The sequence below is a fragment of the Phaseolus vulgaris genome, chromosome 10 (genome assembly GCF_000499845.2).
Source record: "Phaseolus vulgaris cultivar G19833 chromosome 10, P. vulgaris v2.0, whole genome shotgun sequence".
Classification (NCBI taxonomy): domain Eukaryota; kingdom Viridiplantae; phylum Streptophyta; class Magnoliopsida; order Fabales; family Fabaceae; genus Phaseolus; species Phaseolus vulgaris.
The window spans coordinates 12,539,770-12,566,052 of record NC_023750.2 but is presented as its reverse complement, the minus strand read 5'-3'; the positions used below and the strand labels follow the sequence as shown (position 1 = coordinate 12,566,052).

Sequence of the window (26,283 nt, the reverse complement as noted above, 5' to 3'; positions counted from 1 at the left end):
TTCCCAAAACATAATTTTGAGATGCTAGGATAGTTTCAAAATTTTGATTTTCCTTTAGAAAGCTTGTCCACAGTTTTCACAAGATAGTGAATCTTCTTTTCAAGAGATTCACAATTTTCACAAACATTTGAGTCATTCTTGCAAGAAGATCTTTTGTAAGACTGTTTCAGATTTTCAAAATCAGTTTTCAAGATTTCCAATTCTTCTTCCAAGACTTTGACTCTCTTTTCCAGCCAATTATTCAACCCTTTTAACCTATTGTTTGAAAGAGTCAGTTTGTTAGCTTCTTCATGTGTTTCCTTAAGAGCATTGAGAAGTTGACTATAATTTTCACTATCAATAGAAGAGCTGGAACTTGCACTGCTTGCATCACTTTCTTGCCTTGTCCTTAAACATAAATTTGCTTCTTCTTCTTCTTCACTTGAAAAGGAGCTTGAGGAGTTATCATTGTAAACTCTTCTTGATTTTCCTTTCTTATCATGCTTCTTGAAGTCTTTCCTCTCTTTGTTAGGACATTCAATTTTAATATGATCTTTTTCACCACATCCAAAGCAAGTATATTGGTTAGAATTAAAATTGATAGGTTTCTTGTTGTCATACATGTTGGATAGGTGATTTTTGTTATTTCTCTTCTTGAGGATCTTGCTGAATTTCTTGGACAAAAAGCTAAATGTTTCCTCTTCACTTTCATCACTTGAGTCTTTACAATTTTTGTTCCCAATAGCCTTCAATGTAATTTTCTTCACCCTTTTATCCTCATTTTCTTGAAGATTCAACCTATCCATCTCCAATTTGTGCTCTCTTAGCTTTCCAAACAATGAGGCAATGGTCATGGAGGTGACATCCTTTGATTCAAATATGACAGCGACTTTGGGTTGCCATGACCTATCAAGACACTTGAGAACTTTGATGTTGAGTTCCTCTTTATCAAAAGTTTTCCCAAGACTCATAAGAAGATTTACTATGTGGGTAAACCGTTTTGGCACTTCAACAATGGGTTCACCCTTCTGCATTCTAAACATCTCATACTCTTGTATGAGAGTATGCTTTCTTGCCCTTTTCACATCATTTGTCCATTCATGAGTCACCTCAAGAGTGTCCCACATTTCCTTTGTAGACTCACATTGAGATACCCTGAAAAACTCATAAGAACTTAAAGCAGATGTGATAATGTTCTTAGCAATGCAATCATATTGAGCTTTCTTACTTTCTTGCTCAGTTCATTAGGACCAAGGTTTTTCAGAAATAACTTTTTCATCTTCAACCATGGGAATAAAAGGTCCATTTTTAATTGCATTCCAAATACCTTTGTCAATAGATTCAACAAAGATTTTCATTCGTACCTTCCAAAATTGGTAGTTCACACCACAAAATAGTGGTGGTCTATTTATAGAAGCACCTTCCCCAAAAAGAAGTTTACCAGCCATCAGTTCAAAACTTTTGATCAACTTGAATATCTTTCAAGAACCTAACTCTTGATGCCAATTGTTGAAATTGAGGGCCTTAAACAAGAGGAGGGGTGAATTGTTTTCAAACGTTTTTCGAAAGTTTTGAAGGTATGAAGAAAATCAAAGAAGAATCACAGCCAAAGGAATCAAAGAACACAAGATAAAAAATAGTTTTAGTTGAGTTCCAGAAAATCAACCGATTGTTTCTACGATTCAACCGGTTGTTTTATCAGCAGAGTGTAAAAACAACTAAAAATACATATACAAGAGTTAAGGGAGAGAAAGAATCATACAAGCAATTTTATAATGGTTCACTCTTATACCAAGAGCTACATCCAGTTCTCAGAAACCTCTAGGTATCTACTAAGTAATCGAAAACCAGATTACAAACACACAACCACCAAAGAAGTGATCTTGATCCCCTCAAGAACACACACTTCCTTTGGCACACCATAAACACACCACAGATCAAAACACCCTCTAACTCTGTGAACACCAGTACTTACAGAATTACAAATCAAGAAGAAATAGGATTGATCATACCTGGTACAAATTAAATCAAAGTACACAGCAAGTCCTACTTCACTCTTAGAGAAAATATCCAAAGACTTAAGCAATCTTGGAGAAAACTTGATTTCAAAAACTAATCTTGTAACCTTAATTCTAGGAGCGTATAACAAAACATTTATACTCCAATTAGCAGTTGAAAACACTTATTATAAAAGCCAAATCAGTTTTAAATCATTTAAAGAAGATTTAACAAACTTAATAGAATTATGTTAAGACAGTTAAAAATACAATCGGTTGTTTTGTCGAAATAACTGATTAAATTGGTTTGACAGCAAAGTCAACCAAATTCAAATCTGCCAAGTTTCAAAAACCTTAAGTACGAAACAACTGATTGAAACGATAAAACAGCTGGTTGTTTTTTTACTTCTTCACAAAACACTCTTTTCAAAAAGATTTGAATTAAACAAACTTTGGATTCAAACGAAGAGTGAGTTAACAAATTCAAACTACCCCAGAACACACCCAACTAAGCTACAATCAACCTTCAAGCAATCCAGGGAGATTTGGAGTCATCAAAGCTCTTCTTCAACATATATATATCATGGGAAGACAATGACATGTCTTTATCCAGTGATACCTTTGTTGAGAGTGAAAAGGCCAATCCCAAGCAATCAAAACAAGGAGAAATCACTGAACAGAAAAACAGACAAGGACAAAGGCAAGAGAGCATATATATCATGAGAAGACAATGACATGTCTTCATCCAGTGATACCTCTGCAGAGAGTAAAATGGCCAATCTTTATTTCATGGCCAGTAATGAAGGATCGAACAGTGATTCAGTAAGTGTTTTTTCTACTGACTTTGAAAGTTATGATCACTGTTACTTGCATTTCATAAAACACATGAGGAGAAAAATAGGCTTTTTGTTATTGGTCACAAGTTAAAAAGTGCAAATAGCTTTCTTGAATCAAAAGCAAAATCTTTAGAAAAATCTATTAGCTGATACACTTTAGTACTAGGCTTTCAAAGTCTTTTCTAAATTCATGAAAAACATCAAATGTGAAAAGGGATTATCAATTGTCATTGTCTGAAGTGATCATGATGGACAATTTGAAAATCAAAACTTTCGAGAGCTTTGCAAAATCTATGGTATTAAGCATAACATTTTTACTCACAAGACACCACATCAAAATGGTGTTGTTAAAAAAAATCATGCTTTAAAATAAATGGCTTGAACGATGAGAAATTATAACCTTATAATAAAACACTTTTGGGCTTAATTGTCACAATAAGGGTCAGGACGGGACAATGAAAAAAACTTTGGAAAAACAAAGGCGTCGCCACTAAAGTTTATCAAGGAAAGCTAAAAAAAACCTTTAAAAGAAATGGTCTATGAAATCGGATTTAGGGTTCGAGAGTCAGTTACATGTAGGGAATGTGATAGCACCCTACAACGTTCGTCCTAAGATTGTACTTTTAATTAAATGTGCAAAACAAATTTGGTTTTTAAAAATGTTTATTTTCCCCCAAAAAAAGAAACAAAAATGCATGTAAAAAATAGAGAAAATATATTTGAATTTTTTATTTGGGTGTGGCAAGGGTTGACATTGCTCTTAGGTATTTTCATTCACAAAGAAAAATCAAGGATCTCATAGTTCTAATGATAATTTTTTTTTAAAGTGAATCCAACTACTCCTTATTCTTTTTCAATTACACAAAAAAATGGATGACCTAAAGCCAAGATAGGTTCACAACTTCAACTACTCTTTATTCTTTTTCAATTTTCCACAATAGATCACTTTTGCACATGTGCTAACCACAATTTTGTTAACAGTTCTTATGGACTCCTTATTACCACAATGAGTTGAGTCGTATGATAACCGTTGAAATATCTCCAGTGAGTCACGCTGTTGTTCCTCTCATTTGTTTTGCCACGGTTGAAATACATCAAGTTGATCAAGTTATGCACCAATTTGGTTTCTGGCAAAGTATTCAACTAAGCCTCTAAACCTCGATAAACTGCACAAGAAGGACATGAGGGGAAGAACTTATAGATATTGGTCACAATATCATGCATCTTGGATAACAATGTGGAGCGATCGTCATAACCGTGTTATTCAAGGAACTGATTTCAGTGGAAACAGTCACTTGCGTGATAGTACCCCATGCATGCAATGGTATATCAGATACACTATCTGATACATTTCTCTGCCAGAAGAAGAATACGACGATGTTGTAAGTTTTTTTAAAAACCCTTCTGCATTATTATACTTTTTCTTAACAAAAACTAACACATTTTCTTCAACAGTACGACACACCGCAACCACCTCAACAACCATATTCAGAGCCCTCGCACATCTATCATGTTGGGCCTTCTTCTAATGCTCAACAACCATATTCATTTCCACGACATAACTATCATATTGGGCCTTCTTCTAATGCTCACCAACCATTTCGTCAACCAACCCATATGTTTTGGTACTAAGAATATCAACAAAGTATGTTTTCCCACCCTTCACACCAACAATTTCCACCTAGTTTCCATACATTTGCATCACACGAAAACATGTTTTATGCGATGTCCAACATATTTGTTACTTCCACCATGACACCTCCATCAACATACCGTTCACTTTCACCATCACATTGTTATCATCCTTCCATGCCTCACAAGGGTTTGATAATCCACCACCTGACCAAAACCAATCGGAACCTACTAACGATAGTCCATAACAAATCGAATTTGTGCCTCCATGACGACCACAAAAGCAGAGAAGGAGACCACCATGTGACACCTCTTCCCATAGTCCTTTTTCATTTATGTAATAAAAAACAATCTCACTATTTGTGTGAATGTCGTTATTTTTGTTTTTTCATTATTCTTGTTTCAATAAATTTATATATACAAATTTCTTCAATTCAAACAATAAAAAATACAACATAATTACATAAATAATAAACTTCACAAATAATATATATTTCAAAAAACCTAACCGCTTCATGTCATCAAATTATTCCACCATAAACTCTATAAACCAATAACTTAAATGAAAATATTGGTTTTTTTTTAAAAAAAAAAACTTAACCTAATTCTTTTCTTTTTTTAAAAACATAAAAAAATAACAAAAATAAACTTATGCATGGGTGAAACAACTTCAGCTCTATTATTCTTCATTAAAATTGTGTCACCCACACACAAATTCAGTTAATTAACATAAATTAACAAACTTGTGCACATGACACATGATTTCAAAAAAAATAATTTCAGAAAAGCGTGTACTATGGCCACAACTTTCTCTTCATCAACAAATTCTTTCCTCATCTCCAAGTTCTCACTTAAAATTGTGTTCATGCAAAACAACTTAACCCAATTTTGTAAAAAAAATATTTTTGTCCAAATCAATAATAAAAATTTAAAATTACACCATTTAGGTAGTTTAGTTCATTGAAGGCCCCGCGTGTACTATCTTACATGAATCAAGAGGCTGGTTGCTTCTATATGAGAAAAACACAAAAGAAAGTTGCATGCATGATGATAGGAAAAGAAAGAAGAAAAAGCCCCCACATTCACATGGTTGGCACGGAAATGGGCAAAGAAAAGGAAACAGAAAAATAAAGTTAGATTGTAGCTTTGCTCACATGCTCATACAAAAAGCGTAATGGGCAGAGAAAGAAAGAAGGAAACCGTAAGGATGGTGGCCTGGCCTAACCACACATCCTTCATGCAAAGCAAAAGAAAAAAAGTACCCTGCAACCCTTGTATACACAGATAATAAGACAAAGTAAAAGAAAAGCTACACAAAAACAAGTGCCGCATGCAGGATATATAGCTTAATACACAAAGAAAAATATACATTAATACGACTTATCTTGACTAAAAAATCGTATTGTCTTAACATAATTTTATACGACTTCACCTTGACACTTAAGAAATCGTTACCTCGACATAATTTTTTCGAAAAGAATTCTATTTTAATAAAAAAAAGACAAAACTACTCCACTTTTCCAGCAACTTCTCCAGAATGGTTGCGTTAGACTGTTATTTACTGCAGCTTGGTTACACTTACCAGAACTGATAACATCTAAGTGAAGCTGCTCCTGCTGCTGCCATTACAACGAAGAGCCGGGCGTTGTCCAATACAATCCCTTTCTGCATCGTGTTTGTTAGTCACGTTCCCATTAACAGCACCCTGGAAGACTCCAGTACCGTCGCTATCACCACCGCCAACGCCATGCATGTGGAAGGCCTTCGCAGGCTCGTTCATCTCGTCATCATCTGTTGCTAGCAGTCCCTCTTCTTCACAATCGCTTCAGCCTCCTCTTATTATTTGAGTGTGTGGGTGGCGTGAGTGAGAGAATGTGTGCAATGAGATCTGCGAGCAAAGGAGTGTGGTGTGATATTTATGTGTGTGAAGAATGAAGAGAGTGAGTGGAGAGGTGTGTGTGGAGTGGAGTGAGGGTGGTGGGTGTGCTGTAGGTGAATGAGAGAATGGGTGAGAGAGTAGCGTAAGCAGCATGTGTCGTATTGTTCTTATGAGTAGCTCTGTATTTTTTGTGAGTGTGGGGAGGAATGTGTGGTGAGGAAATGTGAGAAAGTGTGTGCAGAGAGTGTGTGATTTATGTGAGTGAGTGAGGGTTTTTTTTTATTGGTTTTGTCTGATTTTCTGCAGTTTTTTATTTTATTTCTTTTTTTAAGAAAAAATGTACTCGGTCTAATTTTTTTCCATTTATATATATATATATATATATATATATATATATATATATATATATATATATATATATATATATATTTAAAACACGAAAATTAAAATAAATGATAAAAAAAACTAAAATATATATTTTTAAACATTTAAATTTTAAAGAAATGTTAAAAAAAGACCACTTTTTTTAGTATTGTAATATTTGTAAAAACAGTTCAATTATTTATAATTTCTATTATTTTCATTAAAAAATTCATCTTTTCAAATTAGTTAAACAAAAATCCAATATACACTAAAAAAAAGAAAATTAACGGAATTATATTTTGCATTATCGGCAGTTTTAACCCCCGTTAAGTGTGTTACCCACAGTTTATGTTTTCTCCTGAAAGATCCAACATTGCTAATAGATTACCGACGATTTCTACGAACCCTTGAAAAATAATCACTTTCTAACAGTTTTGAAACCTCCATTATTTTCGGTGGTTTGAAAACCCTTGCTATTCCCAGCGGTTTGAAAATCTCCGCTATTTCCAACGGTTTGAGAACCCCATTACTTATAGGAGGTGCATATATAAAAAAGTAGATGACAAATAGTAAAAATGGTAAACCGAAATAGTCTAACGATTTTTCTCTATAAGCCATGTTGTTAAATAAACCACGTTAAATAAATCTTTTAATATCATTATAATAAGGAGGGAAATGTAATACTTATACTATTATTTAGATAATATTTATTAAAATGTAGAGATTTTAAATTTTCATTTAATAATGATAATAGTGCTTGAAAGAAAGTAATAGAAGGTTTTAAATATATATTGCTAACATTTAAAATATCTACATTTCTTTAAGTGTAACTCACACCCATTTTCTATAATTAGACAAACAATCACGTTTTACTAAAATACACTTTTCCAAATCCTTCGACTTTTCCAAATCCTACGTCTCCTAGTTCTCTGTCAGGATCAAAGAAGTTTGTGGCATCTTCAAGTTCACTATAGGTGAAGAAGTGGACTTCAAGTTCACTAAAGAAGTTCTTTGAGTCTTCTAAAGAAGAACTATGTGGGATTCCTTTAGAATTACGTAGTACAGATGATGTTACTGCATGGAGATAATTCTTCTTCTTTTGAAGATCATAATAGATGTAAAACCCAAGTCCAACTGCAATTGCACTCATCACAGCACCGCTAACACCTAGCAAAATCACTAGTGCAAAATGAAGAAAAGAGCGTTCTTTATTTAGTGCGGCTTTGCGCTTAAACGCATTCGTAAAAAACACAGTGGCATTTTTTAAATTAATTTGATTTACAAATGCGGCTATCTGTAAAACCGCATTTGTAATCAAGCGCTTTGATTTACAAATGCGGTTATACAAACAGCCGCATTTGTAAATGAAATCGCTTGATTTACAAATGCGGTTTTTACGTTTAGCCACATTTGTAAATCCTTTTTACCCTAAATTTTTTTACGCGCCTCACAACTTTTGTAGTTTCTTTCTGTTCTTGCCTCTCGTTTTCACTGTTCACCTTTTCGTTTGCCTCTCGTTTGCGCTGGCGTAAGAAGTTCATCTCTTTCGTAGTCTTCATTATAAGTTTTTGAATCGCTTTCTTCCTCCCAATCTTCACAAATGTTTGTTTTTGAATCGCTTTCGTTTCCTTGCGTTGGTGGTCGAAGGTACTATTCCATTGGTTGCTCCGCCACCGCTTCTGCTATCGCCGCTGTTGCTCGCGCTCCCCTACCACTCTTCACCTCCAACGTTGGTTCACGCACAAGGTTGGTGTGCTGTTTTAAATTTTTTTAATTTTTTTTATGTATTATAATTTGTATATTTTAAATTTTATATTATTTAGTATTGATTATATTTTGAAATTGTATGTTTTTTATGTATTATAATTTTTATTTTTTTAAATTTATATTATTTAGTATTAGTACTTATTATATTTTGAATTTGTTCTTTTTTATGTATTATGTAATTTATATTAAAATTTATATTATTTAGTAGTTAGTTGTTACTTTATATGTTATCTTTGGCAATAATACGTTCTGGTATTGAGTCCGAGGGTGTTCGACCCTCGGCAAACGCGTAAGATAAAACACTGATATAAAAATCCTAACCATTCCAAAATATATAATAGATCGAAATTGGATGAATTTTGTTCGTATAAGTGAGGAGTACGAAAGAGGAGTAGAAGACGTTATACAATTTGCACAATGTAACGTGATTAATAGTGGTCATGATGGAACAAAGATCAGGTGTTTGTGCATTAATTGTTTGGAAGGATACTGGATGTTAATATAATGAGGGAGCACCTGCTATGTGATGGGTTTCTTCGATCTTATACAACTTGGACATGGCATGGTGAATTATTAAATTTACCACGTGTTTCCGTAACTGAAGAATACATGGGGTCCACCATGGATGAAGCAGTACACGATGATGTAGATAATGATCGATTGGAGGACATGATTCGTGATGTAGGAGCTGAGTCTTTTGCAAAAGCGCATGGATATGGAAGTATGTCAAGCGATGCAGAGACTCCATCGTATCCTGGATCAACTAACTTCACACGGTTGTCGGCGATGTTAAGATTGATGAATTTGAAGGCAATAAATGGATGGACTGATAAAAGCTTCACATAATTGCTTCAGTTGTTGAAGGATATGTTTCTAGAGGGAAATACTCTACCTAATCGTAATTATAAGGCCAAAAAGATTCTTTGTACAATGGGTATGGAGTATAAAAAGATACATGCATGTCCTAATGATTGAATATTATACCGGAAAGATTTTGAATTGTTGAAAAGTTGTCAGAGGTGTGGGTTATCACGTTATAAGTTGAAACAAAAAGATGATGATACTATTGAAGATATAGAAAAGCATGGACCCCCAATGAAGGTTATGTGGTATTTTCCTATCATTCCAAGGATGAAGCGTTTGTTTGCAAACCCAAACGATGCTAAGAATCTTAGATGGCATGTAGATGAGAGGAAATGTGATGGCATGTAACGACATCCAGCTGATTCTATTTAGTGGAAGAAATTTGATGATGAGTTTTCAGAATTTGGTAAAGAATCAAGAAATATCTGACTTGGTTTAGCTACAGACGGAATGAATCTGTTTGGTAATATGAGTACAAATCACAGTTCATGGTCTGTTTTACTAGTTATTTACAACTTACCTCCTGGATTGTGCATGAAGCGAAAATACATGATGTTGTCTATGATGATATCCGTTCTGAAACAGCCAGGGAATGATATTGATGTTTATCTAAGTCCTCTAATTGAAGATTTGAAGTTAATATGGGACTAAGGTGTTGAAGTATTTTACGGATTTGCTAATGAAACTTTCAAGCTTCATGCCATGTTATTTTGCACCATCAATGACTTTCCGGCATATGGTAACTTATCAGGTTATAGTGTTAAGGGTCATAAAGCATGTCCAATATGCGAAGAAGACACTACTTCTCAACAATTGAAACATGGAAGGAAGACAGTATATCTTCTGCATTGGAGGTTTCTTTGATATCATCATCCTTACCGGAGGTTGAAAAAAACCTTTAATGGACACCAAGAGGCTAATGGTCCACCAAATCCATTAACCAGTGTTGAGGTTTACGAAAAGGTAAATAACATAGACCACACCTTCAGTAAGTTAAAAAAAAGTCATCTGTGACAAACATTTGGAAGAAGAAATCAATCTTCTTTGATCTTCCATACTGGTCGAGGTCAGAAGTCAGACATTGTATAGATGTAATGCATGTTGAGAAGAATGTGTGTGATAGCTTAATTGGTACAATTCTTAACATTAACGGGAAGACGAATGATGGTCTAAATGCTCTTTTAGATTTGATTGAGATGAACATACACGGTGAGTTGGCACCCATAGAAATGGGTAAGCGTACATATTTGCCCCCAGCTTGTTACACAATGTCAAAAGATGAAAAAATTAGTTTTTGTCAATGTCTAAAAGGTGTGAAAGTGCCACAGGGACATTCCTCAAATGTGAAGAGCCTAGTGTCAATGCAAGATTTGAAGTTAATTGGGTTGAAGTCTCATGATTGCCACATCTTGATGCAACAGTTGTTGCCGGTAGCTATCCGTGGGATCTTACCAAAAAATGTTAGACATACCATAACCCATTTGTGCTCATTCTTCTCTTCCATATGTTGTAAAATCATTGATCCATCAAAACAAGATGAACTTCAAAATGAAATTGTTGTTATCTTGTGTGAATTGGAGATGTTTTTTCCTCCATCTTTTTTTGACATCATGGTTCATCTAGCGGTGCATCTGGTAAGAGAGGTATATGAAAATTTTGAAAGGTTATGTGAAAAATCATTATCGTCCAGAGGCTTCAATGATTCAAAGGTACATAGCTGAAGAAAGTATTGAATTTTGTTCAGAGTACATGACTAAAGCAAATCCAATAGGTCTTCTAGCTAATTCATGTCACCACAGGCGTTCAACAAGTAAATGTTTACGTGGTGTGAATTGTTAGAATGGATGGCTTTAAACTAGAGGGGGGTGAATTGTTTAAAGAGGGTTTTCGCAAACTTTTAAGTCAAGAATGAAATTCTCTCAAGAAACAATTGATAAGGAATCCAGTTTACCAAAACAGTAAGCAAAAACAGCAGTACCAGAAAAACAATCGGTTGTTTCACAGAAACAATCGGTTGTTTATACCAGCAAACAAATATCAAAACTGAATTTAAAGAGATTAAGGATAGAGAGATTGCACACAGATGTTTATACTAGTTCACTCTAAACCCAGAGCTACATCCAGTCTTCTCAGAAACCACTGAGGAAATCCACTAAGCAACCACACCTTGATCACTTACACCACAACCAAGAAAGTGACCTTGATCCCTTCAAGACACACACTTCTCTTGGCCAACACACCAACACTAAGATTGCTGATCTTGATCCCCTCAAGAACACACAGCAAATCTCAGCAAACACACAAACGAAACTTGTTCAATAGAGTACAAGGATTACACTTGTTACAGAAGATAATCTGAAATAAATACAAGCCAAAATCCTATTCCACACACTTTGATCAATCACAAGCTCTAAGCAATCTCAACTCTTTGAAAAACTCAAAAACTCTATTCAAAATCTTATTACTCAAATCTTTTTTTCTGAATTTATTCAAAGATGTTGTTTGTTATCAAATCTTAACAAACTCTTTAATTGCATTTAATGATTGGTCAAAGCATTTAAAGATTGGAGCGTAAGCAGTTAAATCATTTAAAGCTCAGTCAAAGATAAAACAGTTTTTCTGTTATGGTACCAAAACAAACAATCGGTTGTTTCCTCGAATCAATCGGTTGTTTTGGTTTTAACAACTCAACCATTTGAAAAACAGTTTTCAATCTTTTCTAAAAACATCTAAGTATAAACAATCGGTTGTTTCGACAAAACAATCGGTTGTTTTTAACTTAGTTTGAAAAACATTTTTCTTTCAAAAAGATTGAGAATGCCTATGCTTTGGATTCAATCAAGAAGTGGATTACAATACTCAAACTACCCCAGATCCTAACTAAAACAGCTCAGCAACAGCAAGCACAGCCAAGGCTCCAACATCCTTCAAAGGGTTTGGATTCTTCAAAGCTTGAACACCACTTGGTTCAACATGAATATTGTAAGAAAATCTTGATCAGAAGTCTTGCAAGAACATTGGTACATATTGAATAACACAAATGAAGTTATACCTTACATAGAAGCTCATAAATCCATTGTGAAGGCAACTAACCCAAGACAAGTAGAGAAATGGGTCTTGATGGAACATAATAGAACTTTCATGCCTTGGTTTAAAGACGAGGTGTTCAAGGATTCAACGACATCAGAGACCTTGACCTGGTTGGCTGCTTGATTGAAGTTTGATGTCATCTCATGTACATCGTACGAAGTGAATAATTGTATATTTTACACGAAGTCCATAGATGAAAAGAGTAAATTCAAAATTCTAGTGTTACTCTTGAAGCCGAGTCAATGTAGTTTTCGACTTCGAAAGATACAAATCCAGTACTTGGATCAATGGCATACTATGGGTTTATAGAAGAGATATGGGAGGTTGACTACACTAAGTTTTCCGTTCCAGTTTTCAAGTGTAAATGGGTTGGCAATAAAAGTGGGGTTAAAATTGTTGAATCAGGATTCACACTAGTGGACTTTCGAAAGATAGGGTATCAAGATGAGCCATTTATAATGGTTCAACAAGCATCTCAAGTTTTCTACGTGAAAGATCCTACGTCAGAACATTGGTATGTCGTTTTACACGGGAAAAAACAAGGGGAGGCCATAGATGATATTGAAAATGGTGACCCCCGTTCATTCACACCAATGATAATTAATAAAGATGACGATGTACTTGGTGATGTACATGCAACCCGTAAAGACCACAGTGAAGGAATTTACATATGAACATTCAACCCACATGCAACCCGTAAATAAGCATTTAGAATTTTATGTATTATTTTTATATGATTTTAATTCGATGCAGATTAACTAATGTTTGTTACCTAATTTTTTTAACAGAGACATGGATGACGATCAGACCCCAATCAGACCTCGATTCGGATGAGGCAGTAGAGGACCTACTAGATTGAAGCGTCTCGCATTGAGACGTGCTGCTGGTGATAAGACACGTGTTGACATTGACGTTAACATTGGAGTGGCTTTTGGTCGTAAAGTAGATGAGTTTATGAGCTATCTTGGAGTTGTTTCTCGTGAAAGGCTCTCCATTTTGATTAATTCATGGGATGAGGTGTCAGAGGTCGATCAGAACATGATCTGGGAGAATGTTCTGGTAAGCTTTACATTTTGATGACAATGGCTCGAGATGAAGAAGAAGCACAGAGACCAAAGAAGAGGAAAATGAAGTGCCATAAGACAAGGAAATATGAAAGCGTAACTAGCGCACTATGAATTAGGGTAATAAAATTACTCTAAAATGACAGCTATGAGGTAAAGCCGCCATTTTACACCAAAGTGTTTCGTCTAAAACAACGGCTATGAGGTAAAGTCGTCGTTTTAAACGAAACGCTTTGTTGTAAAATGGCAACTTTACCTCATATCTACAGTTTTAGACTAAACGCTTTGGTGTAAAACGGTGGCTTTACCTCATAATTGCCTTTTTAAAGTAATTTAATTTCAAAAATACCATCGCGTTTTGAAGGACAACATCTGGCCGTAAAAGCGTTGTGAATGTATTATCGTAAATGAGCCTTTTGCACTAGTGGGGGTTTGAATAGAGCCTAGACTCTCATAATAGACAACTAGACTAGAGCATCTAGTGAACTGGACAAAACTAGTGAACAATCAGAAAAAACAACACAGGAGATTTTGTACTAGTTCACCTAAACAAACACGCCACGTCTAGTTCTCCCTTAAGCATACTACTTAAGAGGTTCCATTAACAATCAATTGATTACAAACCGAGTACACCAACCACTTCTAGTTATAGACGAATACATAAACCACCCTGGTTATACCTTCATAATCTCCCCCATTAAGAACTCTCAAAAACAAATGAGCACTCTTATTGAGAAAACATTTTATTGTTATGTTTTTTATACGTTAAATTCAAACTAAGAACTCATATGGTCTATTAAACCATCTATCGTGAGACTTGTTATACTCATTGGATGGTTTATGGTATCAAAAAAACATATAAGCATATAAGACACTTAGATTGTTTGTTATCATTAAAACTCATACATGGTCTACTGGTACTAGAATGTTTAGTGAGATTTACAGGGTTAGACCATTTAGGGTCTCAACGAGTTCTAGATAAATTTTTACTTCTTAAGTGTCTGTATTTTGAACACCAAATTATAAGTGTAAATTTTTGGGAATCTTTTAATGGAAACTTGCAACATTTGGTGAATATAAGTTGTGGTCTAAAGGGATAAAAAATGGTACCAAAAGTTGAAATACATTCTTGCATCAGAAAGTTGTGAATGACTTTTGTTTAACCAAGTCTCGAGGGCGTTTAAGCAATAAGCATGTGTCATTCACACTTCAAATCAACATTCATTAGAACCACATGAACACTATGTCATTGTTGTTGCTATCAATACTTTACCTAAAAGACGTTCTTAAGGGGTTGTGAAAAAAAAAAACTCAACTACAATTGTTATAAAGGGTGATGATATTTTGACACCCTACTCCACCTTACACCCACAACAAAATATTAATATTTATAATAAAGAAAATTTTAGAAAAAAGAAAAATCTTCTTAATGAAAATATAAGTAGAATGGAAAATATTACAATAATTTTCAAAATTAAAAAAATTAAAAATAATTAAAATATTAATATTTATAGGGATATAGGGTGGAGCATGGGTGTCAAAAAGCCATTTTCCTTGTTATAAATTTAGGACTAAGACAAGACATAAAAGACAATCTTGTACATACAACCTTGTACCACGGGGTATTACCCTATGATATACATATTAGTATTTTTTTTTTCTTTTAGTGTTAGTGTAAGTGTGAACCCATGAGTGACTAAGCACCATATTGTTAGAGATTGATGTAGTTGTATGACTCATATAATTCAATTTCTCCTTCTCAACAAAATTGATCATTTAGTTAATTATTTTTTCTTGTCGTTGCTTGTTTGACTTAATCAACAAAATCATAATTTCATAATTTTAACTATTGTTTGGAAACCCTTTTGTAAATTATATTATCTAGGTAAAATATCTAGTACAACACATGACTATAACGAAAGAGAACATAAATGAATAAAAGAGAACGAAAGATGAACAAAAGAGTAAAAGGAAGGTAAAAGATATGAGAATGAATATCTCTCTTTTCTTGTTATTGAATTCAAAACAAATGGTCTGAATATATACAAGTAGTACACTCATTCTAGGTTTAACTAAAGAGGAAAAGAATCAATAATTAAATACTAGAATCATAACACACAAAGACAAAATAAAGGTTATTCACCTTTATAAAAAGAAACAACTGATAATTAGAAAAGACACTCAATTAATATTAGGATCCTTTTATAACTCTGGTATCCGTATCCTTTAATACCCCGCCACAAGTTGGGGAGGAAATATTGATGAGACCCAGCTTGGAACAAATATTCTTAAAAGATTGGGGACTTAAAGCTTTGGTATAAATATCATCCAGTTGCTTTGTGGTGGAAATGGGAAGCAAATGGATGAGACCCTTCTTTAATTTTTCCCAGACCACGTGACAATCTATTTCTATATGTTTTGTACGCTCGTGAAACACTGGATTTGTTGCAATGTATCTTGTTGAGTCATTGTCACAATATAAAAGAGATGGTTACTCAAAAAGAACTTTGAAATCTTGAAGAAGATAAGTTAGCCATTGCATTTCACATGTAACAGTGGCCATTGCCCTGTATTCAGCTTCACAAGAACTCTTTGATATTGTTCCTTGCTTCTTTGATTTCCAAGATATGATAGAATTCCCAAGATACACACTAAAACCAGTCACTGATTGTCTTGAATACCTATAGGTGCCCCAGTCACTATCACAAAAGGCTTTCAGATGAACAGAGGTAGTGGAAGAGAAAAATAAACCAAGACTTGAAGCCCATTTGATATATTTGAGAATTCTAATCGTTGCATTATAGTGAGCAATTGTAGGCTTAGCAAGAAACTGAGAAAGTTGTTGTACAAAAAATGTTATGTCAGGTCGGGTATTAGTGAGATACATAAGTCTTCCAATCAATCTTCTGTAGGCTTGAATATCTGTGAAAGGAACACTTCTAGTAGAAGAGAATTTTTCATGATTATCAATAGGAGTGGGTGCAGGTTTGCAAGCTAAAAGACATGCATTTGTTAATAATTCCAATGCATATTTCCTTTGATTTACCATTATTCCTATCTTACTTCTTGTTACTTCTATACCAAGAAAATATCTTAAATTCCCAAGATCTTTAATCTTGAATGTCTGATTCAAGACTTGTTTGATTCGAGCAATCTCTTCTTTATCATTTCCTTCCAATATTATATCATCCACATATACCAATAATGTTGTAAAAGATCATTCAGAAGAATTAATGAACAAGGAATGATCATTCATAGATTGAGTATATCCCATAGAAAGCAAAAATGATGACAGTTTGGCAAACCATTCTCTGCTGGCTTGCTTAAGGCCATATAAAGCCTTTTTTAGTTTACAAACTTTTCCTGGTGGAATAGAAGTCAATCCAGGAGGAGCAACCATGTATACATCTTCTTTCAAATCTCCATGTAAAAAAGCATTGTTTATGTCCAATTGTTTCAATTCCCAATTATAAATAGAAGCTAAAGAAAGAAGCAACCTTATGGTGGTCATCTTTGCTACTGGAGAGAAAGTATCAAGGTAGTCAATGCCTTTTGTTTGTGTATATCCTTTTGCCACTAACCTTGCTTTATACCTTTCAATTGTCCCATCAGCCTTATATTTTATTTTGAATACCCATTTGCAACCTATGGTAGTTTTGTTCTTAGGCAAAAGAGCAGTCTCCCAAGTTTGATTTGACTCTAAAGCAGATATCTCACATTGTATAGCTTTTCTCCAACAGTCATGTTTCATAGCTTCAGAATAAGTGTTTGGCTTAACATGTGAAGAAAGAGACATAACAAAAGATTTGTAAGAAGGTGATAAATTGCTATAAGACAAAACAAAATTCAAAGGATATTTAACTCTTGAAGATGTACTGGAAACATTAATATTACAATGATAATCCTTTAAATACTCAGGTGGTCTTTTTATTCTTGTGCTCATCCGGACAGATGGATCTTATTCAGAACTTTGTTCTATATCATGATTTTCATTGAGGTTTTGATCTATATCGGAACAATCTTGTTCTGAAACCTCAATTTCTGACTCACAATTACTATCATTGCTATTTTTAACATTATCACAAGGTGTATTATCACAAGGTGCAAGAATGGCTTGTGATGGCTGACTTAAGACAAATTGATCTTCAGCAAACAAAATTTGATCATTAATGTCATAACTGTTAGTTTCATTGCTAGTATCTTGGACCCTTTGGTATGGAAAAACATGTTCATAAAAGACAACATCCCTAGACACAAAAATTTCTCTTGATTGAATATTCAACAAAATATATCCTTTTGTCCCCCTTTGAAAACCAATAAAAACACATTTTGATGCTCTTGGATCAAATTTTCTTCTATTTGTTGACAAAGTGCTAGCATAACATAAAGAACCAAACACCTTTAATCCATTAAAATCTGCATCAGTTTTGAAAAGCATTTCATGAGAAGAAGAATAGTTTAAAACAGGTGTGGGAAGCATGTTTATAATATGCGCAACATGTATCACAAAATATGACCAATAAATTTTGGGTAAATGAGATTGTATCATAAGAGCTCTTGCTACATCTAATAAATGACCATGTTTCCTTTCAACTATATTATTTTGTTGTGGAGTATTGACACATGATGTTTGATATATTATTCCTTTACTAACAAAAAAATTAGTCATGACAAACTCAATTCCATTATCACTTCTTATTATTTTTATTGTTGTCTCAAACTGTGTTTGAACAAAAATAACAAAATGTTCCAAAATCTTAACAACTTCAAATTTTTGTTTCAAAAGAAAAATCCATGTGCACCTCGAATAGTCATCAACTATGGTCAAGAAGTATTTATGAACATTAATTGATGGTATTGAGTATGGTCCCCAAATATCTACATGAATCAAATCAAAACATTTTTTGATTTAGATGTACTAATAGAAAAAGAAAGTCTTTTTTGCTTTGCAAAATGACAAACATCACAAACAAAAGATTTGTTATATTTAACATAACGAAATTTATTCTTGATAACATCAATACATTTATTTGAAATATGACCTAATCGAAAAATGCCAAAGGGTTTCTAGATCACTAGCACTGACATTAACAGTATTGATGATGTGTGTCGATTCAAGGGGTTTAATTTGAAATTTCTGGTAAGATGAGATCCTGAGTATATAAATTCTATCTTGCATCTTAGCAGAACCAATTATTTTCAAGGATTTTTTGTCTTGAATGTGACAATCATTAGAATCAAAGGTAAGAACACAAGATAGTCTATCAATCAATTTTGTTACTGAAAGAAGATTAAAAGTGAAGCAAGGAATATACAAAACATTGTTTATGACATGATTTTGATTAAGAAAAACACTTCCTGAATAATTGGCAATGACTTGATTTCCATGTGGTAATTTGACATAAATAGGATCAATTTGATGATACCAAGTGAAGTAAGTTAAGGATGAACAAATGTGATCAATAACACCACTATCAATAATCTAAGAACTAAAAGAAGAAATAAAGTTATTACCAGTTTGTGTTGTCATATTGGAAGGAAAAACAGAGACTTGACTAGAAACATTGTCACAGGATTTGACCTGTTGTAAAAGAGCTAACAATGTTTGATATTGCTCAGGAGTAAAACCAATTTGTTGAGACCCCACTTCTGACTTTGAACCTTCATGATTCTGCTCATTATTGTTAAAATTTGTATTGTGAAAGGCTGCTTGACTCTGATGATGGTTCTGATTTTTAAATTTGAAATGTGGTGGAAAGCCACGCTTTTTATAGCATGTATCAATGGTATGCCCTGTCTTTCCATAATAACTGCAAATTTTAGAAGTATATCCTCCTCCATAGCTTCCTCTTCCATATCCACCACCTATGCCATAGGTCGTAGCATTGTTATTATAACCTCCTTTGCTAGTAGCAATCATTGCCTTGGATTGATCACCAAAAACTTGTCTCTCTTGTTGTGTAATGAGAGAGTAAACTCTATTCAAGGATGAATTATCTGATGAACTAATAGGGTAAGATGAACAAAGATCTTGTGAGGGATCAACAACTTCACCCATAGATAAATGTAGCAACCAGAGCTCTAATCAGAGCTCTGATACCATATTACGAAATATAACAAAAATGAACAAAAGAGAACAAAAGAGTAAAAGGAAGGTAAAAGATATGAGAATGAATATCTCTCTTTTCTTGTTATTGAAATCAAAACAAATGGTCTGAATATATACAAGTAGTACACTCATTCTACGTTTAACTAAAGAGGAAAAGAGTCAATAATTAAATACTAGAATCATAATACACAAAGACAAATATAAAGGTTATTCACTTTTTATAAAGGAAAACAAACTGATAATTAGAAAAGACACCAAATTATTCTCCTCTGTAAAGAGAAACAACTGATAATTCGAAAAGATACTCAATTAATATTTGGATCCTTCAATAACTCTGGTATCCGTATCCTTTAATAATGACTACAAAATTTCACCATAGGATTTGAATCTTCCTTTTAAGTAATCAAGTTTAAATAAATTTTTTAGATTGTGAAATCAATATCTGACATCTCATTAATACATTATATCTTTAACTTTATCGCTATTGTTATTTTAATATTTTTTATTATTATTTTTTTTATTATATCAAAACCCTAAATTTGTATTTTTATCTTTATTATGGTTTATGCTTTAAAATGTTGTTTTTTTTTTCAAAATTCAAACCCCTATATTTTATTCTCTTTGATTAAATAAGTATGTAGCAAATCTTTGTTAATACGATAATTGGACTTTTGTCTATTTACTATTTGCCACCATTTGGTACATTTGCCAAGTTAATAACGTTGTTGTCAGAAACTCATGTCATATAACTATTTAACTGCTTATATTTATTTATATTGTTGATAATTTTTTCCCAAGGATTTAATAATTGTTTTAAATTTTGTTCATATTTAACTATATTTTTTTTACTTTAACTCTTTCGTTAAATGTCACTTTATCTTTGTTTTATAACTCCAATTGCATATGTAAAGTACATATGAAAATGTTAAATTCCCTGTCAGCCCTTAAATTGAGAGGACCCTTCATGACAGTTACACAAGCCCTCATCAATATTGATAATGGTACATGAAGAAGAGATTACTTTTGATGCTTTTGAATTCATGTAGAAAAAGATGAGTTTTGACATTAAGGTACTAGCTCAAACTTCTTTCTTGAGTCAAGCATAGCTAGTGACGTTTAAAAAGAGTTAACTTAAAGACAACCCCTAAAGACAAATTTGCTTTCTCTTTCCTTTGATTTTAGTTTTTATTTTCCCTTCCTTTATACTACTAATTGTTTTCATTTTCTTTCTTTTTTATTTATTTATTTATTTTACTTACTTAAAAAAATTATATATAGGTAGATGATACTTTTGAAAAAAAGAGTCCGAGAACTCCATACGAAGACATAATCTTTAACATTATTTTTTTTTCTTATGTATATTTTTGTTTGAAACTTTATTTGTTTTCCATGTATCTTATTTCTTATTTTTACTTTCTTTTCTGAATCCCAAGCACATGATGTAAACGTTTTTTTCATCATCTTATGATTAAATAACTTCATTTTAACAACTCTAAGATAATATATTTCATCCTCTTAAGTAAAATTTTGATTTTGAGTTACATAGATGAATAAAGATATAATAGTTAAAAGGAAAAAAAGTCTATTAAAAGTGATCCACTAGATCATCCTAAACCCTAAATTAGTTACACAAATAAAATACTTGGCACTATGTAAGTACAAAAACAATGGAAGAAAAAGAAGAAAAACGTTGCACACATAAAGGGGGGGGTAAATGGAGAATATAATAATGTTGAGTTAGGTGTGTGAAAAGTAGAGTGGTGAAAAAAAAAATAGACATATGATGATAGGGTTTTGATTGATGAAAAAGAGGGAGCAAGGGAAGGACAAGAAGAGGGGGAATTGGTAGAAAGCATGTTGTGTTACCCAAAATTGAGAATGCAAGAGATGAAAAGAATTCATAATTGTAATTAAATTAAAAGTTGGAAAGCCGTACGTAGGGTTGAATGGGGAGGGAAGTATGGAGTGTATTGGAGTGGGCAGGGGTATTCAAAGGACAAAAGCAAGACACAGTGTGAAATTGGAAATAACTTAGACCCACCCATCTACGCAACCAAGCAACCACCTGATTCTTTTCAAATATAAATAATAAAAAATAAATTTATAATTAAATGATATAAAAAAATATTAAAATAATATTATTAAAGATTATAATAGAGTTGTATAAAAATGTTGGTTGTTAATGTATCATTACTCTATCAATATATATCACCGTAAGAAAATCATGAAATAGAAACCAATTTTTAGAGATCAAAATAATTAGTTGCAATAGTAACTAAATTAGAAATCAGAAACTAAATAAAAAATTGATTTCTAAATTAGTTTCTATTATTATTAAATAGTTTTTAAATTGGTATCTAATTAGCAATCAAGGTTTTAACTACCAATTATTTCATTTTTAAATTTAGTCTCTAAAACTTTGGTTGTTAATTAGATATCAATTTAAAAACTATTTAACAATACTAAAAACTAATTTTAAAACCAAAATTTTATTTAATTTTTAAAATGATCTCTAATTTAATTACTATTACAACTAATTATTTTGGTTTCTAAAAATTTGATTTCTATTACTACATGTTGAATTCCTATTACTTAATGCTACTAAGTACTCCACCTTTTCACTTGCCCTCACCTTTTCACTTGCCCTCTAACTGCAACTCATTCTTTGTTTTCTAAATACTTAACTTTTGACTGTGTGAGGGATTAACTAAGAATAACATGTGTATTTTCTAAATATTCTCCACCTATATGTGCCTATTCACATTTTCTTTCCTTTACAATTTGAGTAAAATTAACGTGTATGTTTTTAAAAGGTTATTTTGTTTGAAGAAAAAAGTAATCAATATGAGGCAAATAGCATTGCTTCTCTTTAATATAGTTAGGATTGTTTTTCTTTCAACCTTATGATTACCAAGCCCAAACAATTAGAAAAGATAAACTCTATGTATTAATCTTTAGCCTTTATGAATTTTGAAATTGAATGTAAAAAGTTTAAATGATATGAGAAATTTAAGTATAAAATTGAGAATATCTGGAGAAGGGAGTGACACAAGTAATATATATATAAAAAAAGACTTATATATTTATTGTGTTAAAATTTTAATTTGTCTCATGTCTTTTATATAGATTGACTTATTACTCGTGATTTAATAAATCTGAACATTTTCAATTAATTATCAATTTTTCTCATTACATTCATTAGCGACATATACCATGAAATATATTAACACTTCAATTTTTAGAAAGAGTATATAATGTTACATAATGTATACAAGGAAAACAATATTATCTACACTATATTGATTTTTTTTTTTTGACAAAATAATATTTTAAAATTACATTTTTCACCTTTGCTACTCTTAATCACTTAATAAATAATTGACCGTTTAGAAATAATTTATAATAAAAAATTTATAGGAATAAAAATCACTAAGAACTTGTAAAACTTATGGAAGACCAGGAAAAAAACACAAAATACATACATATACTAGGGGCTAACATATTATTCATAGAAAAATTCATCATTTAACCAATACAAAGTAGCGATAAAGACCAAAATTGAAATTAAATTTTAAAACAAAACAAAACAAATTTTTTAATCCTATGTAACAACAATTTACTTAAGAACTTTATAAAATATATACCTTTACTACTCATTTTTTAGTTTAATCTCCTAAATATAAAAATCATCTTAATTATTTAAAAATAATTATTAGATTATTTTTTTATTTAAATTTACAACAATTTACACATCACATAACCAAAAGAGTCACACATGTTAGTGTCTCGTATTTATTAGGTTAAATTAATTCTTTATAAATACTTTTCAGCTAAGATCATAGACATCTATTTGATGAGTTATTTCTCACCCTTCATCACATGTTACAAAGTTGACCAAGTTATTATGATAATTTAATGTAAAGACCAGGTTAGTTGGACAAATATTTTAAAATATGACAATTTTTTTTTTAATTTAGATAATCTAATTGAAATTAAACTAATCAAAATTAAGGCTACATGAAGGAGTTAGTATCTTATGACGTGATGAATAAAAGTACTCCATAAAAGTCTCCAACATTAAGTGCTCAAGTGTACAATAAACAATATTGTTTTTATAGGAGAGATCATGTTGAAAACAGAAAATAACTAAATCTAAATATTAAGATGAGTACTAGAAAAAAAACACTTCCTCTAATTTTAACAATAAGATCCACTTCCTCAATTTATAAAAAAAAAAAAATCAATTCAGTTAAGAATGATATTTATATTTTTTGAATCCCTATCTTGTTCTAAGCATAATTAGAAAAAACATTATGAATTATTATGTCTCCTAAGACAACAACAGACATAATTTTTAATTTAAGTATAGTGAAATAGTGAACACTATGCATGAGAGAATGCATTTGTTTATTTTGAAACTTGATAGAAATTGTTTAAATTTTTTTTGTTTTTGTGTCTGAATTTTCCCACGTCCCCTTCTCTGCTTCTATAAATACCTCTGCTACGTCCCTCCCCACAATGCATCAGAAGCATTTAATGTCACATAATGGTAGCTAGCTAGCAAGCTAGCTTTTTTAAAAGGGTTATTAGCTGCACCTTGTGCTGTTGTGCTCTTGTTTTTTAGTGTAGAAGAATCTGTAAAGCTCAGGAGGGATAGCGCCATGGATGGTCATTGCTCATCTCTCTTCTCTTTCCTCCCTTTGCCTCTTTGATCTTCTCTTGCGCTATCCATCCTGAGTTTCATGGCTTCTTTCTACACACATCCTTCACAATGGAACCTTCTACCTTTGCTTTTTGCCTTAGCATCTTGTTGTTGAACTTATTCATTCATCATGCACCACCACTCAAGGTTCTTTCACTTCTGCTACAACCTGTTTCTTCTTTCATTTGCTTCTCACAACTGTAATGACTAACATCTTTTGTTTTGCTTGTTTCTTAAATTTTGTTTTCACTGCCACTAGTATGAAGTGAGTGGAAGAATGAAGAAGCCAAATGTTTCAAGTCTTTGGTTGTGTTCAAGTTTTCTCTTTTGAAATGGTTTTTAAAGTTAAACTAGTCAGAATTTAGTATATATGTTAGTGTCTAACACCACCATATGTGTCACAACATATGTTCAAGAAATAAACTCACAAGATCAAATGAATATGGTTGATTCTCTTTACAAACCTTCAACTGTTTCTACCTTGCTTCTCCTTCTACCTTGTAATCAAGGTGCTTAGATCATGATCCTTGATAAATGTCAGGATTTTTTTCTCCTTCACCATAAAATTAAATACGTCACTACCAAACCAAGAGTATATAACCCAATGATCAACCATAAACTTAAGAGACTTTTTTTGCCCTTGATTTGTTGTGTTGATGTTAAAAAAAGGGTTCATTTGATTATTGATGAGAGAAGCGATTTGTCACTTCTCACTTCCACTCTTGAGTGGTTTTTTAGTTAAGAGGACCATTACTTTGTCAATTCTTGGTGGGCCTGAACATCATCCTCAAACATCGCAAGGATAGGAGCAAGATTGTGTACAAAAAAAGATGAAAAATATAGATAAAATATTATAAGCCAAACCTAGCCACTATCACGTGGAGTGGTAGACAAGAGATGTTGTTGACTAGTCCCAACTTCGTGTGAGTTACGGTCTAAGTTCAAATTCCTATGATTTGGATTGCCCAACGTTAAAGCTAAGGTTTGTGCAATTCTATTTGTCTGCCCCCACTACTTAGTCTTGTGATGTATAGTTCCCCTTTTGGATTGAAGTGGGTTCTAGAGTGGACATTGCACATGTGTAATTTGGGATCACGTATAATCAAACTTAGAGCAACATATGTTGTCAACTATCGAGAACAAAAGCCACACTACACAAAAGCTTTTTATTCGATTCTTGTCATTGGAATTTGAAAAAGGTAATGATACAATCCCAACTCACATATTTTATACAATCATATTTTTAAACTCATCGCATAAAAAAATTATATAGAACAGAAATTTCAATCTATCATTTTCCTTGAAAGAGTTAAGGTAATCATGTATCTTTTGTTTATTAGAGGAGGTTCATGTAGGCTTTAGAAGATGCACAAAAAGAGAAGTACAAGAAGAGAGAGAGAGAGAGAGAGATGAGGATGGGAAAATGAAAAAGTGGTAGAGAGCAAGTTATTAGAGATGTTATTCATGCAATTGCAATTTATGTCTCACAAATTGACAGACTCGAGTTATTTGAGGGGACCACATGTGAATTTATAGTACTTTATAGTAAAGAATAAAATATTCATCTGGCCCTTGATTTTGATATCACATGGCAATTAATGTTAGACATTGGAAAAAAATTATGTAGTTCAAAAGTTCGTACCATCAATTAATTAGACTCAGAATGTTACAAAAAAACAAATGTAATTAATTCATAACTTTAATCACTCTTGGTTTATTACTTTTCATCTTCAACGTTATTGCGTGGTAATTATTTTGGTCTTCAATAATAGTGCGACAAAGTTAGCAATTAAATTTATGTTTTAGAAATATTAAAGATGAATAATTAATGTGTTTGGATTTTAGTGAGATACTCCCCGATGTTCATTTCAATCTTCTCATATGCTTTTCCGTTATGATAGTATGTAAATAATAAATCAAACACATAAAAGTTAATTGTTGAAATAAATTATAGAATTATAAACTAAAAAATATTCAAAAAACGATATTAATAAAGGAAAA

The 26,283-nt window shown here is 32.3% G+C and overlaps 1 protein-coding gene and 1 long non-coding RNA gene across 2 annotated transcripts; one reads left to right on the top strand and one right to left on the bottom strand.

Annotated features, from left to right (window-relative positions):
* Positions 1-35: 35 nt before the first annotated feature.
* On the bottom strand, positions 36-6,115 carry LOC137814811 (uncharacterized). The gene is made up of 2 exons (XM_068617726.1): positions 6,027-6,115; positions 36-1,134 (listed from the first exon to the last, which is right to left on the bottom strand). Exons 1-2 carry the CDS (start codon positions 6,113-6,115, stop codon positions 36-38), a joined length of 1,188 nt encoding a protein of 395 aa, XP_068473827.1.
* A 17,985-nt stretch (positions 6,116-24,100) lies between these two features.
* Positions 24,101-24,745, top strand: LOC137818732 (uncharacterized). Its single transcript, XR_011082133.1, has 2 exons — positions 24,101-24,429; positions 24,542-24,745. It is a non-coding gene; the product is annotated as an uncharacterized lncRNA (long non-coding RNA).
* The last annotated feature ends 1,538 nt before the right edge of the window (positions 24,746-26,283 follow it).

Bases quoted from the DNA above. Each gene is read 5' to 3' on its own strand.
- LOC137814811 (XM_068617726.1), bottom strand. From the start codon at position 6,115: ATGCAGAAAGGGATTGTATTGGACAACGCCCGGCTCTTCGTTGTAATG. The intron at 1,135-6,026 runs GTAAGTGTAACC...TGAGTTTTTCAG, and splicing joins CTTAGATGTTATCAGTTCTG to GGTATCTCAATGTGAGTCTA.